At 33.6% G+C, this 15,704-nt stretch overlaps 1 protein-coding gene across 1 annotated transcript; it reads right to left on the bottom strand.

Annotated features, from left to right (window-relative positions):
- Positions 1-3,830: 3,830 nt before the first annotated feature.
- Positions 3,831-6,987, bottom strand: LOC140762646 (receptor-like protein EIX2). Its single transcript, XM_073100525.1, has one exon. The coding sequence runs from the start codon at positions 6,972-6,974 to the stop codon at positions 3,996-3,998; it is 2,979 nt and encodes a 992-aa protein (XP_072956626.1). The 5' UTR covers positions 6,975-6,987; the 3' UTR covers positions 3,831-3,995.
- Positions 6,988-15,704: the final 8,717 nt, after the last annotated feature.

Below are 15,704 nucleotides of genomic sequence, written 5' to 3'. Positions count from 1 at the left end.
ATGCAAGGAAGGAAACAAGCTGAGTATATAATTTAGAAGGTTGTAAGATGCTGAAAATTATATTATGTTTATATAAATTTGTTCATATTAATTTTTTATAATATTTTAAATTAAATGATAGATAATGATTTGAATAATTATTTTTATATTATTTTCTACCATTTAAGTTTCAACTCAAGATGGAATCAAGTTTTGTATGATTTTTCTTTTGGTTGAGAAAAGATGACAAACAAAAGTTTTCATTCAGAGTTCGAATTACACGAAGAACCCAACGGTGGATCAGTCCATTCTTTACGCATATGATCTTGTAGAGCAAGACTAGCAGGATCATGAGCTATGGTGACCCCTCTTGTGAAGAAAAAACTGACATTACGGAACACAACCATCCACCTAACACATTATGGAACTAAGAATGAGATATGTCAATCCACTGTTTGAGCAGAAATTATTAACTACTTTTGAGCGGTCACTAAACAACCACCCTGGTTCAAACTTGATTTGAAATAGGCTAAAATTTGATTATTAAGAAACTCAAAATAGGCTCTAGTCCGGTGAGAACTCGAAATATATTTGCATTGAAATTAATCAATTCAAGCTTCTTTCTTTGTCTTAGTCTCGAAATTACGGTCAAGCCAAGTTTGAATAGAGCTCGGCTCGATCAAGCTCGACTTAATTATGATTTACGCCCCTACATGTGGGTAACGACTTTGCCGCTGTGCTGCACAAGTTGATCTTTCTATTCACATAGTAATTATGGTCATTTCAGTTTCTTTTTATAAAAGAGAAACAAAAGAAAAGGAAAGAAAAGATCCAGAAGAAGTTTAGAACCATTGTGAAAGGAGATTATATTTTGCAAGACGATCTAACACAAAAACTATTCTGAAATTCTGCTGAAATGCTGGGTTTGAAATGTCATTGCAAAACTGGTACCAACTTTCATCTCCTTATTGTGCATATAAAGTGGCAGAGATAACTTACACATTTCGCATATGTTAAACTCAGAATGTTGTTGATGATTAATAATTTTTTTATGTATCAAGTGATGAGCGATAAAACTATTATTACTAATAATCTCAATTACATTCTAAGCCATCATGATTGCAGAAACAATACTGCATTTATAGTGGTCACGAATTCACCGTAACATTTCAAGTGAAATAAGTACATAGAATTGTCTCAAGAAACTGTAACAGCAACATTGTAATAAATTTATTCTATTATTAATGGTTGTCAAGATTATCTCTACTCATATAGTTTATACCATAATCAAGTTAAGTTTAAGAGAAAATGCCAATCTCCTCTTGAATCATCACATAAACAATCTAATTTCTAACTTTTCTTGTACTTTTAGTAATTCTTTTTAACAAGAACCTAGGCTTGATAAGATTTTATCCTTTGTTATATAAAATGTCATAGAGTTTTATCTTCTCCGTTTGTAGTAGTCATTTACCATCCTTCCCAAGAAGATAACAACATCCAGAGATCAATTATATGCTCTTTGAAGAAGGTAAGTGTGTCACTCTCACTCAGCATTGCAACAACCATTGGGTTTGTGAGAGTGGGTGGGGGTGATTTGGGTAAATAGAAGATGGCAAAGCAAGAGCTTCGATCGTATATAAAGGATTTGTTCATGGCCATTAAACTTCTTCTTTTTATTTATTATTATTACTGGGACACAAACTTTGGAATTATGATATTTTTCTTAATTATTAGTTATATATATATATATATATCATTCGGGAAGGAGTACTTGTATGGTTGCTCATATTTAAGTCGTTAATATTACCAAGCTGGTCCTAATTAGAAACCAAGAGTTGCAATCTGAATTATAAACATTTTGATGGTCATAGAATTTTAGGAAAGAAAACAAAAAAGAGTATGAATTCATACAATTACGCTAAAAATTATATTGATTTGTGGAATTCAGATTTGGGTCAGGTCATGATAGTATAAACACCGTTTATTAAATGGGTCAAATTTTCTAAACACGACCCGTTTATTAAACAGGTAACATAGCACGACCCGTTTAACCCATTTAATAAATAATTATATTTTTTATACAATACATTTAACCTGTTTACATGACACACACGACACCATTAACCCATTTACACGACATACACGACATTGAAATTGATGTGGACTAGGAAATTTTTGGTGGATGTGGAATTGTAAGGATGGAAACAAGCTGATGTGGAATTGCAGGAAGGAAACAAGCTGAGTATACAATTCAGTTTGTAAGATACTGAAAATTATACTTTTTGTCAAATTTTATTGGTAAATATATACAAAAACTAGAATAGATATTTATATAAAAAGATCTTTTATATAAATATTTGAATGCTAGAATATAAAAATTCTATGAGTGGTTATGAAATTCTAACATCAAGATTCTCTCTAATAGTTAAGGTATGAATTATCAAGTTGGTTCGAGCTAGGAATGATGACTTACAATGTGACCTGACATTGAAATTGATGTGGACTATGAAAATGTTGGCGAATGTGGAATTGCAAGGAAGGAAACAAGTTGAGTATATAAATTTAGAACGATTGTAAGATGCTGAAAATTATATTATCTGTCGAATTTCATTGGTAAGTATATACAAAAACTAGAATAGATATTTATATAAAGAAAATATTTTATATCAGTATTCTTATAATATTTCAAATTAAATGATTCGAATAATGATTTATATATTATTTTTTACTATTCAAATTTTAACTCAAGATGGATTCAAGTTTGGTTTGAATTTTTTCTTTTTTAGTTGAGAAAAGACGGCAAACAAAAGTTTTCATTCGAAGTTCGAGTTACACGAAGAATCCAACAGTGGATAAGTCCATTCTTTAAACATACAATCTTGAAGAGCTAGCCGGATCATGAGCTGAGGTAACCCTACTAGTGAAGGAAAACCTGATATCATGGAACACAACCATCCACCTAACATATTCCGGAACCATGGATGAGATCTGCAAATCCACTATTTGAGCAGAATTATTAACTACTTTTACCACCAAAGCGGTCACTAAACAACCAGCATGGTTTAAACTTAATTTGAAATAGGCTTAAATTTGATTATTAAGAAACTCAAAATAGGCTCGAGTCTAGTAAGAACTCAGAATATATTTGTATTGAAATTAATCAATTCAAGTTTAATTCTTTGGCTTAGGCTTGAAATTATTTCAAGCCAAGCTTGAACCGAGCTCGGTTCGATCAAGCTCGACTTGATTATGATTTACGCCCCTACATGTGAATAACAACTCTGCCGCTGTGCTGCACTGGTAGTTTCTTTTTATTCATATATTAATTATGGTCATTTTAGAGGCGTAAATCATTCCCTGACATTTCTTGTTTAGAAGTTTAGAACCATTGTGAAAGGAGATTTTGTGAATAATAACATTTCTTGTGTTAGTTTCTTTTTTTTCATATATTAATTATGGTCCTCAAAAGCATAGTGTTAATTCAAAAACAATAGAATAGGGTGTTATTTGAAAATTTCCCTCAATAAATGTAGTTGGAGTTGCAGTCCATCCAAGTGAAGTATTGATTCCTTATAATCAAGTCCATAACCATTGTATGAAACTACCATGGCAAGTAAATACAAATGAATTAGTATCTGACATGGTCAACGACATATATTAATGAAGCACATCAAGATAAACATATATATATATATATATATAATCATGTCATTGTTGGCATAATTAATCTCAAATGACGGTGGTATGTACATTAAATTTGAAGCGAAAGGAATGGTAATTAAAAAAGCAAGCATCTAAATTAGGTAAAGTGTGTAGGATAATAGCATGCTACTACAAAATAGACTGAAAATTACTTAATACATTATACTGATTTCTGCATGTGTACAATAAGTATGTGGAGGAACAGAAGATTATATATTATATGTCAGGTTTGGCCTTCCAAGCCTCTGATTATTGACCAATCTCCATAATTTGAACCTTACAAACTCTTTCAGTAGTAGCCTTGCTCTTCTGCTTCATTTCTTCCTGATGCTGGCTTTGAATCTACCCCACTTGAGAACCACAAACACATAAATCCTATCACACATGTTGTCAATGAAGAGAAAATAGGTTGTTCTCCAGGTCCTATTAAACAACAAGGTACCAAAGATCACCCAAAATCCCACTGCGTATCCTAGACCCATGCTGAGATAAAAGGATGACATATCATATCCATCTTCATATTCTAGAAGATCGCTCATAGTAGTTTGATTTTCTAAGCAATTTTTGGAAGTAGGAGGCCCACAAAGATTTTTGTTGCCAATGTAGATTGTTGGATCTTCGAATGTTTCGAGTTGACCATCTGATGGAATTCTTCCCGAGAGATTATTGTAGGACAAGTTCAAATGACTCAAAAAAGTTAAAGCTGATAGAGTTGAAGGAATTTCCCCAAAGAGCTCATTATTCGACAAGTCAAGAGATTCCAATGATTGTAGACCACCAATCGAATCTGGAATATTTCCAGTCAATCGATTTGCAGACAAGTTCAAGTTTGTCAATCCAGCAAGGGCACCTATCTCTTTAGGAATTTCTCCTGTTAAAATATTCCCTGACAAATCAAGGCTCAACATGAAAAAGATCTCGTCATTGTGGTATTCCAAAATTTGCCCTTTTGTGTCCACTGAAAAGCTAATAGAATCATCATAATCCTCAAGCTCGCCAAATATATATGCTGGACTTGTATGGAGATTGAAGCTAAGAGTCATTGCTTTGAAGTTCACGGAAGGAGCTATGGTTCCTGATAGATTGTTGTGAGCAAGGTCCAAAACTTGAAGATGATCAAGTTTTGAAAGCTTAATAGGAATATAGCCAGAAAACATGTTAGACTTCAATAGGAGGAAGACTAAATTCGGTAGTCTTGTTCCTATCCATACTGGTAAGTTTCCAGAGAAGTTATTATAAGAGAGATCAAGAAACGAAAGTTGTTGGCAACTTCGGATAAACAAAGGGAATTTACCAGAGAGACTATTGTTGCGGAAACTTATAAAGTCGACATTCGAACCTGTAGGCCTCAACTCACTTGGATCGGCTTTAAACGAATTACTACTTGTCCAACATTGAGGAAGGTGTCCTAAGAGGAGGTTGTTTGATAGATCCAGAATTATTAAGGACTGCAGTTGGTCGCACATAGATGATGGGATGGTTCCACTAATATGGTTGGTTGAAAGAAGCAAGTATCTCAACTCTACAGTTCCAAGGTTTAGTAGCAGTGGACCTGATATATTATTTCTTGAGAGATCAAAGAACCAAAGTCTGCTCGGTAACTGTGGTACCTGACCTTGGAACTGATTTGAATTTAGCATTATAATTCTTGCTGCCGACAAGAACTCTAGAGTCTTTGGTACTGCTCCACTGATCAGGTTAAGGGAGAGATCAAGATATTCGACTTGTGAAATTACATTCCAAAACCAATTTGGCAACATGTCCGTGATTCCTGCACTAGACATATATAGAAAAGTAATGTTAGTCTGTGATTGAATCCATGCAGGAAAATGGGGTCCCAGCTTGCAATAGCTCAAGTCGACTTCCTTCAATCTGAATGGAGGGATCCAATTTGGATGTACTTCCATGGTCAAGGAGTTATTTGACAAGTATAGCACCTCTAATCTCGTCAGGTTTGTAAAGTGATCTTCTAATATCATGCCGACCAACTGGTTGGAACTCAAGTCCAAGTAACTGAGATTAGTGAGCTTTCCCATCCCGGAAGGTATGGAACCGGTGAGACCGTTGTAACCGAGATCAAGAGTGCTTAAACTGGTCATATTCTCGATCCAAGTTGGGAGGCTTCCATTCAAATTATTTACCATCAAATACAATGATTGTATCTTGTGCGACAGCCTCTCCATCAATTCTGCTATGTCCCCACTGATCTGATTCCATCTTAGATCGAACACTTTCAATTTGTGTAGATTCTTCATAGTCTTCGGTATCATGCCGACGAGATCATTCAGTCCGAGCCAAAGTTCTTTGAGGGAGGTCATGTTTCCCAGCAGCCCATCAGGAATAGGACCATGAAAGTAGTTATTCTCAAGATCAAGGGTCACAAGTGCTGTGAGATTAGAAGAGTAAAGAGGGAGAGCAGAGAGCGTGGCGTTGAGACTACAAACAGATAGATGAAGGACTCTTAGAGAAGCTGGAAGCATGCTCAAGGCCGGCACCCAATCCACAGCAGCACTGAGGTTCACATAGCTCATATCAAGGTGCTTCAAAGAGGAGAGACGTGGTAACCAAGCTACTAGATCAACCGACTGCAAAGAGTTATCACCAAGATCGAGATGGAGCAGCTTAGTTAGATTACCAAGCTGAGGAGGTACGCTACCACCAAAGTTTGCATTTGAGAGGTAGAGATACTTCAAGTTCTTGAAGGAGCCCATGAATTTTGGTATTTGATGACCTCCGAAGTTGTTGAAGCTTAGGTCGAGGTAGTTAAGACGCTCTAGAGCGAGAAGAGAAGGAGGTATGCTACCACCGAAGCCTGCATTAGAGAGGTTGAGATACTTCAAGTTCTTGAAGGAGCCCATGAATTTCGGTATCTGCTGACCTCCGAAGTAGTTGAAGCTTAGGTCGAGGTAGTTAAGATGCTCCAGAGCGAGAAGAGAAGGGCTAATGTTGCCGCTCATGGAAGCCCATTGAAACTCCTCAGGGTCGACCCGGAGATCGAGCTTGACAACGTGCCCCGTCTTGTTGCTGCATAGGACACCTCTCCATCTGCAGCAATCGTGGCCTTCCCAAGAAGATAATAAACTCCCATGTAGAGTATTGATGCCCTCCTTAAAGGTGAGAAGTGCATCTCTCTCACTTGCAACACAACTTCCTCGTAGTTTGGTGGTCTCTAGAGATAGAGCGGGAGAGAAGATTTGGAGGAGTAGAAGGCAGAGACTTAGAACTAAAACTCCATGGGTGGTGGAGGACGTAAGCTTAGCCATTGTTTTATTATTCCCACCCCACACAAACATATATAGTGGCCGAAGTACGTTATACAATCACCCAGGTATTGAGAGATATCACATTGCATTGTTATTATGAAGTTCTTCTTTCTTCAGCTACTACGTGACAAGATATGAAGTCCTAATAGTGACAAATTGAATTTCCAAGAAAGAAAAACACAATAGAATAGTAGTTGAAGCGGCGTAAGAAATAATTAATCAATTCCATGGTGTGATATGACATTGGAAGATAAACTATAAATCATGCATGCATTTTTCCTCACTAAATAATCCAAATCAAAAGTTGGAGTCAAGATTGTTTCCACCTACGGTGTGGTATCTCGTATGACATTGGAGCTGAGATCTAATATCCCAATATTTCAATGCCCAATATTTCATTGACAGTAATAAATATCCTTCATAATCACAATCATAATAATGATGTTTTTGTGAACACCTCCTGCCGAAGTTGGTTTAGAAAATCATCCCTCAAAATCATTAAATGTAGAATAAATTTGGGACTGATTCCTATAAAACCTCACAATAATCCATGGAAAGATGCTCTACGTAGTAAGTTTGGATTAAATGTGTAATAAACGTATTCACCTATATGAACACAAATGTGATGAATTATATATCAGGTTGAGGATTGATTGGATAAGGTGGAATACTTTATATTTGGTTCTATGGATTAATACCATGCAACTTCCCTTATTATGTGCTTAATCCTCACGTAGTACTATACAATCCCAGGAAATATCATTTGCATATGTTCTTTACCACTAGGATCGACCAACTCCAAGTCAAGGTCTACCTACAAGGAATAATCAATGTCTCTATGTTCCCACTATTTTTTTAAAAGAAAAGGAAAGAAAGAAAAAGGAACAATTAGTAAACATTTAGTTGATGAAAACTCTATCAATGGTTATAGAATTCCAGCATCAAGATTCTCTCTAGTCGTCGAGGTCTTGCAACGATATTGATGGTCAAAATGAAATATCGAGTTAATCCTAGCTAGAAACATAGACTTGGTGTATGATATGACATTGAACAAAATTTGGACTATAAATTTTTTGATAGATGTGAAAATTCTAAGAAATGTCGAAACAGACAGATTACCAAGCTGTGTAATGCATGGCTCTCAGAGTCGAGCATTTTCACTAAACTACGAGGAAGTTGCGTGTAATGCATGGCTCTCAGAGTCGAGCATTTCCACTAGGATCGACTTAGTCCAAGTCAAAGTCTACCCCTATCAACATAGTAAACTATTCTACGAGAGAATAAAATATTGCATATATTAGTAAACGTTGTTTCCATTATTTTCAACAAAAGAAAAAAATATATAGTAAAATTAACAAAACAATTATTTTTTGAATGCTAAAGTTTGAAAATTTTATTGATGGTTATAAAATTCTAACATCACTTCAAAATGAAGACTTGCAATATGAAGTGACATTAAAATTGATTGACTATGAGAATTTTGATGAATGTAGAATCTAAAAGAAAACAAGAGGAGTATATAATTTAGAATAGTATTAAGATGCTAAAAATTTTAGGATTTAATTACTTTAGGAATAAGATTAATTTTAGAATATGTATTTTTTTAAATAAAGTTTTTATTTTAGAAATAGGTATTTTTTATTCACTTGTATAATTTTTGAACAATAGTATAATAATTATCTTCGATGTGATATTAAATAAAATAAAAGATGGGAAAAAATAGATTTTAAGGGTAAATTAGTAAGTAGATTAGTCTATGGTATGAAATCTAATTTTGATAAATAATGTTTGTATTTTAGACTATCATTATTACGATGTTTAGTTGTTCTTTTAAAATTAAGAGTTATATTCTGGAAAAAAGAATTATTTTTGTAGTGAAAACAACGATTTGAATGACAATTAATTACCATTTTTCTATCAAACAAAGAAATTGTTTTCTTTAAACTAGAATTTGAAAATTCTAGCAATGGTCATGGAATTCCAACATCAGTTTGTCCTAGGAAAAGATGAAGACTTGCATGATGTGACATTAAAATTTAAGTGACTGAAAATTTTGATGGATGTAGATATTTATATAAAAAATAAACTAGCCTTTTGTATCAGTATTTTCGTGATAGTCTAAATTAAATGACATATGATTTGAATATTATACTTCTACATGTATCCGTATGTGTATAGACTATACAGATACATAAAAAAATTTGGATATCAAGACTGATAAAAAATTTCAACTCATATTCGACAACACATTGATACCGAGTTAGATCGCGGCCATCTCCCCATCTCTTAGCAAATTATGTTTCATGAGTAGAGAAAATCTTAGATACTGAAATTTGGGGGCGATTTATAGAATTTTCGTATTCTAATTTCTAACTTCTTGTTTTATAAACTGATTGCTCCCTAATTTCTCCAAATCTCTGTCCTGCCAGATTGTAGATTGATTGCTATCCTTTAATAACTCCAAGTCTACGTTACACCATATTGGAAAGTGATTGCTTTTCTTTAATATGACCAGTATATTAGATACTTTTATTTGTAGTAATGTGTAGATCAAACGTTGGATGTTGATATCATAATTTAGCAACAGGCATTGACGAATGTGTAAGATTTTTTAGTTGGCAATGGAATGAATACCGAGTAAGAGCATGATATGGAGATTTAATATTGAAAGATAAAATATTACAAGTGGGCATTCGAATGACAGATAAGGCATTCGAACGAACGAGGCATAGAAGCTTCGAGTAAAAACAATAAGTCTAAGCCTCTTGTTAAAAACGAAAGGTCTAGTTCTCCTATTTAAACTATAAACTTAAAAGCAAAAAGGCAATAAAGCTAGCGTGATATATGATTATCGGCGAGCCGGAGCTCTTCAGGTCAACTGAACTTAAATATTTGTTCACGGTCCGACTCACCAATCATTCGGGTTAAAATATTCTTACCCGTTATCATCCACTAACCCATTAAATATTGGGCTTGGATTGGGTATAATTAGTCTAACATAATGGGTTAAATATAAAAAATATTATATCTTATTGGGCTGAGTTTAATGGGCTTATATCAAGATACTTTAGTTATCTTTCATGATAGCATACTTATATATTGATATATAATTTAAATATCTAATGTGAAACTAAAAAAAATTAAAGGAATATGTATGCATTATGGGTTGGGCCATAGATGAGAGTAATGGATCAGACTTTAGGCCAGGCCGACCGGGTAAAGACTTAGCCCATGCCACCCACTTCCATTTCGGGCTCGAGTCAGGCCAGGCCTAAATCAAGCTTAGCCCGATTAAAATTGAGCGAGTTTGGGCCGAATTTGTGTGAGTCGAGCCTAATGATCATGTCTAGAGGTATCCAATGCTTGAATATCAAGTTTCCAATCATATTGCACAAGAATATCTAAAGTTTTAAAAAAAAAATGAAAAGCAATGAAAGTCACTTGGAATGATTCAGATGAGTCGAATTGCAGTGATTTTAAATTGAAACAAAAAAGTTCGTAGTAGTTACTGCACTAACAATTCTTATGGGAATTTGAGCACAAATGAGTAGGAAGACAATGACGAAGAGATGATCAAAGCATATGATGAACTATACCGGGAGTCATTTAAATTGAAGAACTTCATCAAACTTTAAGCAAATTAAACCTCTCAGAATTAAAAATAAAAAAAATAAAAAGACAAATTACATATTCAATTAAATGAAGCCATAGAAGAATTGAAAAAGTTTCAATCATTATAAGAAAGACTTTTTAAAGAAATTATTTTCTTAAAAGAAAAGAATAAATTGGACCAGATTTTAAATGTGCAAATCATTAGAAAAGACATGTGTGATCTCGGGTACGTGTAATACTAAAACAATTTTTATTTATTTAGGCACTTAGGAGTGTATAGCTAAAAATTGTATACATTAAAAAAAACTAAACCTACGTCTCAACTAAACAAGAATAAGATACATTCAAGTTTTAGAAACAACACTAAAGTGAGAAAATCAAAATTTATACATATTTGTCACTATTGTAGTATTTTAGGCCATATAAGATCAAATTGTTATGCTTTTAAGAATATAAAACTTGATAAAATCAGTTTGAAAACAAGACAGTTGTGGATAAAAAAAAGTGATCTTAAGTGTTATGTTGTACATATTGCCATTAAAGCTTTGAATTCTAATATGTGATACTTAGCTAATGGCTGCTCTAGACATATGTCTAATGATAAAAATTTTGTTTCAGTGTGATAGTGTGACCTTTAGTGATGTAGCACCACTAGAGTTCTAGGAAGAGGTGTTGTGATCACTCCTAGTTTATCGAGATTAGAAAATATTTCTATATGTTAAGAGTTTAAAGGCAAATATGAGTATTAGTCAAATGTGTGACGATCATCATGAAGTACGTTTTTTTTTCTAAATCAGTATGATTGTAGATCAGCAAAGTAATACTGTGGTACATGGTGTTTAAACTATGGATAATTGTTACAGTGTTTACTTGAATATTGTCTTAAAATATAATCCTACATCTTTGAATGATTTTGAATTATGACATCAAAAGTTAGGCCATGTAAACTTTAATGATTTATCATAGCTATCAAATTTTGAATCGTTCAAAGGTATACCAAATTTGAATATAAAAAAAGTGTACGTGGGTAGAGAAAAAAATGCAAGAGATTGCTTTGGTTATGATGCATGCAAAGAATGTTCCTCAAAGATTCTGGATTGAGGCTGTGTATACTATTGTGCATATGATTAATTGAGTTTATTTTAGATCGGAAAGAAAATAAATAGATTATGAAATCTATAATTGAAAGAAGCCTAATATGAAATGTTTTATAGTCTTTAGCAACAAGTGTTATATTTTGCGAGATCTTGAGCACTTAACCAAATTTGATTCTAGAAGCAGTGAGGAAATATTTTTAGGTCACTTAAAAAATAGTAGAGTTTATAGGATATTCGATTTAGATACATCTACTGATATGGAGTCCTCAAATGTTACTATAGATTATTCAAATTTGGACTTGTCTAATTCTTCTTCTGATTTTGCATGTACTGATTCTGTTGTAGAGGATCTAAGAGAAGTGCATGCACCTGCAAAGGATAATAGGAAAAAAAACAAAAACAAAAAAAAGGTCGAGACCCCTAATGTCTAAGTGACTCAAGACCAAATATGATTTGAGTCAGCCCACTCGAGTAAAGCTCAATTATCCACTTACGCAAGTAATTAGGGTAAAGAGATGTAAGATATACATGGACATTACTCTATTTAAAAGTATGGATTTTTTACATAATTGCCTCAGTTAACTTCTAAAAGATCATAATCAGTCACCGCTGCATTCTTCAAAATATCATAACTACCTTTGAAATCATTAGTCTTCTTTAAAAAATATCATTCAATTAGTTAAATTTAACTAATCATAATTAAAATACAAGTTAGATCTAAAAAAAACTATTTCGCTCTTGGATAAATTATTAAAATTAGTTTAAAAGCTATCCAATATTATACCCAATACCAGAGCGCAATGAAATATATCTAATTTTATATAAGATAAAAAATTATAGATAAATATTTTACACTATAGGCTCTCATCCGGTAAGAACTCGAAATATATTTGCGTTGAAGTTAATCAATTCAAGCTTATTTCTTTGGCTTAGGCTCCAAATTATGTTCAAGCCAAGTTTGAAAGCTCGGCTCGATCAAGCTCGACTTAATGATGATCTACGCCCCTACATGTGGGTAATGACTTTGCCGCTGTGCTGCGCTAGATGTTCTTTCTATTCACAAAGTAATTATGGTCATTTCACTTTATTTTTTTTTAAAAAATAAAAAAAAAGAAAGAAAAGATCCAAAAGAAGTCTACTAACATTGTGAAAGGTGATTATATTTTCCAAGCCGATCTGATAGTTCTTTCTTTCTTTCTTTCCAAGTTGATACAACACTTGAAAATCTAACACAAAAACTATTCTAAAATTGTGCTGAAATGCTGGGTTTGAAATGCCATTGCAAAACTGGTACCAATTTTCATTTTCTTATTGTGCATATAAAGAGGCAGCTAGCACAATATCAATAACCGAACAAGGCCATCCATTGACCTACCCATTCATTGTAAAATTAGTTTAGGTTCTACAGTTTTATTTTCATCCTAATTTCTAACCAACTTAAAATGATAACTTTTCTTGTCGCCTTATTTATGAATTATGACTCTTTTAAAAATATTTTATAATAAAAAACTTACTTACATATATTTTGGTCCGACATTGTATAAAGTAAGCCACGCGATTTTATTATCTATAAAATGTGTGATAAAGTTATGTACATTTTCTAAGCAAAATTTTTAATACAATTAATATATTTATTTATAGTTATTAATCAACTATAAATTATTATATAAATTTATTCAAGATAATTATTATGTTTTATAACCAAACAACAAAATGTGAATAAAATTATAATTATGACTAATTTATATTTATGATGTGTGCATAAAATTATTTTAAATTTTTAGCGTATCAAGTGAAAGAGAATGAATGTGGAAAATTTTAGTCTTAAATTTGATTATTAAGAAATTCAAAATAGGCTCGAGTCTAATAAGAACTCAAAATATATTTGCATTGAAATTAATCAATTCATGCTTAATTCTTTGGCTTAGGCTCGAAATTATTTCAAGCCAAGCTTGAACCGAGCTCAGTTTGATCAAGCTCGACTTGATTATGATTTACGCCCCTACATGTGAATAACAATTCTGCCGCTGTGCTGCAATGGTAGTTTCTTTTTATTCATATATTAATTATGATCATTTTAGTTTTTTTCAAAAAAAAGAAAGAAAAGATCCAGAAGAAGTATAGAACCATTGTGAAAGGAGATTATGTTGTGCAAGCTGATCTGATATTTCTTGTTTTCTTTTTCAAGTTCATACATCACTTGAAAAACTAACACAAAAGTTATTCTGAAATTGTGCTGAAATGCTGGGTTTGAAATGCCATTGCAAAACTGGTACCAATTTTCATCTCCTTATTGTGCATATAAAGTGGCAGAGATAACTTACTCATTTCACATATGTTAAACTCAGAATGTTGTCGATGATTAAAAAAAAATTATGTATCAAGTGATGAGCGATAAAACTGTTTGTAAAATGGTCGGAATTATTTGACAAGTCTAGCATCTATAATCTCGTCATGCTTGTAAAATAGTCTTCTAATATCATGCCGACCAACTGGTTGGAACTCAAGTCCAAATAAATGAGATTAGTGAGCTTTCCCATCCCGGAAGGTATGGAACCGGTGAGACTGTTGTAACCGAGATCAAGAGTGCTTAGATCGGTCATATTCTCGATCCAATTTGGCAGGCTTCCATTCAGATTATTTGCCCCCAAATACAATGATTGTATCTTTTGCGACAGCCTCTCCATCAATTCTACTATGTCTCCACTGATCTGATTCTCGTTGAGATCGAGCACTTTCAATTTGTGTAGATTCTTCATAGTTTCTGGTATCATGCGGACGAGATCATTTCTTCTGAGATAGAGTTCTTCGAGGGAGGTCATGTTTCCTAGTAGCCCATCAGGAATAGGACTATGAAAGTAGTTATCCTCAAGATCAAGGGTCGCAAGTGCTGTGAGATTAGAAGAGTAAACAGGGAGAGTAGAGAGTGTGGCGTTGAGATTACAAACGGATAGATGAAGGACTCTTAAAGAAGCTGGAAGCATGCTCAAGGCTTGCACCCAATCCACCGCAGCACTGAGGTTCACATAGCTCATATCGAGTTGCTTCAAAGATGAGAGATGTAGTAACCAAGCTACCAGATTAACCGATTGCGAAGAGTTACCGCTAAGATCGAGATGGTGCAGCTTAGTGAGATTACCTAGCTGAGGAGGTACGCTACCACCGAAGTTTGCATTAGAGAGGCCGAGATACTTCAAGTTCTTGAAGGACCCATGAATTTCGGTATCAGCCGACCTCCGAAATTGTTAGAGCTTAGGTCGAGGTAGTTAAGATGCTCTAGAGCGAGAAGAGAAGGGCTAATGTTACTACTCTTGGAGGTCAATGAAAACTCCTAAAGGTCGTTGTGGAGGTCGAGCTTGACAACATGCCCCGTCTAGTTGCTGCACATGACACTCCTCCATCTGCAGCAATCTTGGCCTTCCCAAGAAGATAATAACGTCCCATGTAGAGTATTGATGCCCTCCTTAAAGGTGAGAAGTGCATCTCTCTCACTCGCAACGCAACTTCCTCGTAGTTTGGTGGTCTCTAGAGATAGAGCGGGAGAGAAGATGTGGAGGAGTAGAAGGCAGAGACGTAGAAGTAAAACTCCATGGGTGGTGGACGACGTAAGCTTAGCCATGATTTTATTATTGAGCTGATTTTAACTAGAAATAAAGACTTGCCATGCGACTTGTTATTAAAAATGATGTGGATTATAGAAATTTTGATGGATGTAAAATTTTAGGGAAGGAGACTAAAATAGTATACAATTCATATAGCTGTAAGATACTGAAAATTATAATGATTTATGAAAGCCAAGAGAAGAGAAAGGATGAGGAAGCTTAGTGGCCTGTATGAAAGTAATGTGACTATTGTTTTCTTCTTTAATATATTTTGGCATTCAAACACTTGCTTAGAAGTAAAGTTCCTTAGATTTGAATGTATGCAACAACAAGTAACTTTACTTACTATTCAATATTTATTTATTACGAGTACATATTCCAACCAATATGGTATTTTTTTATTTTATTTTATGTTATTTGACATTCAAATATTTATCTAAAAACTCAAA

Source organism: Typha angustifolia, chromosome 1 (assembly GCF_048772165.1).
Source record: "Typha angustifolia cultivar Huaian chromosome 1, ASM4877216v1, whole genome shotgun sequence".
Classification (NCBI taxonomy): Eukaryota; Viridiplantae; Streptophyta; class Magnoliopsida; order Poales; family Typhaceae; genus Typha; species Typha angustifolia.
This window is presented reverse-complemented; position numbering and strand designations above follow the sequence as displayed.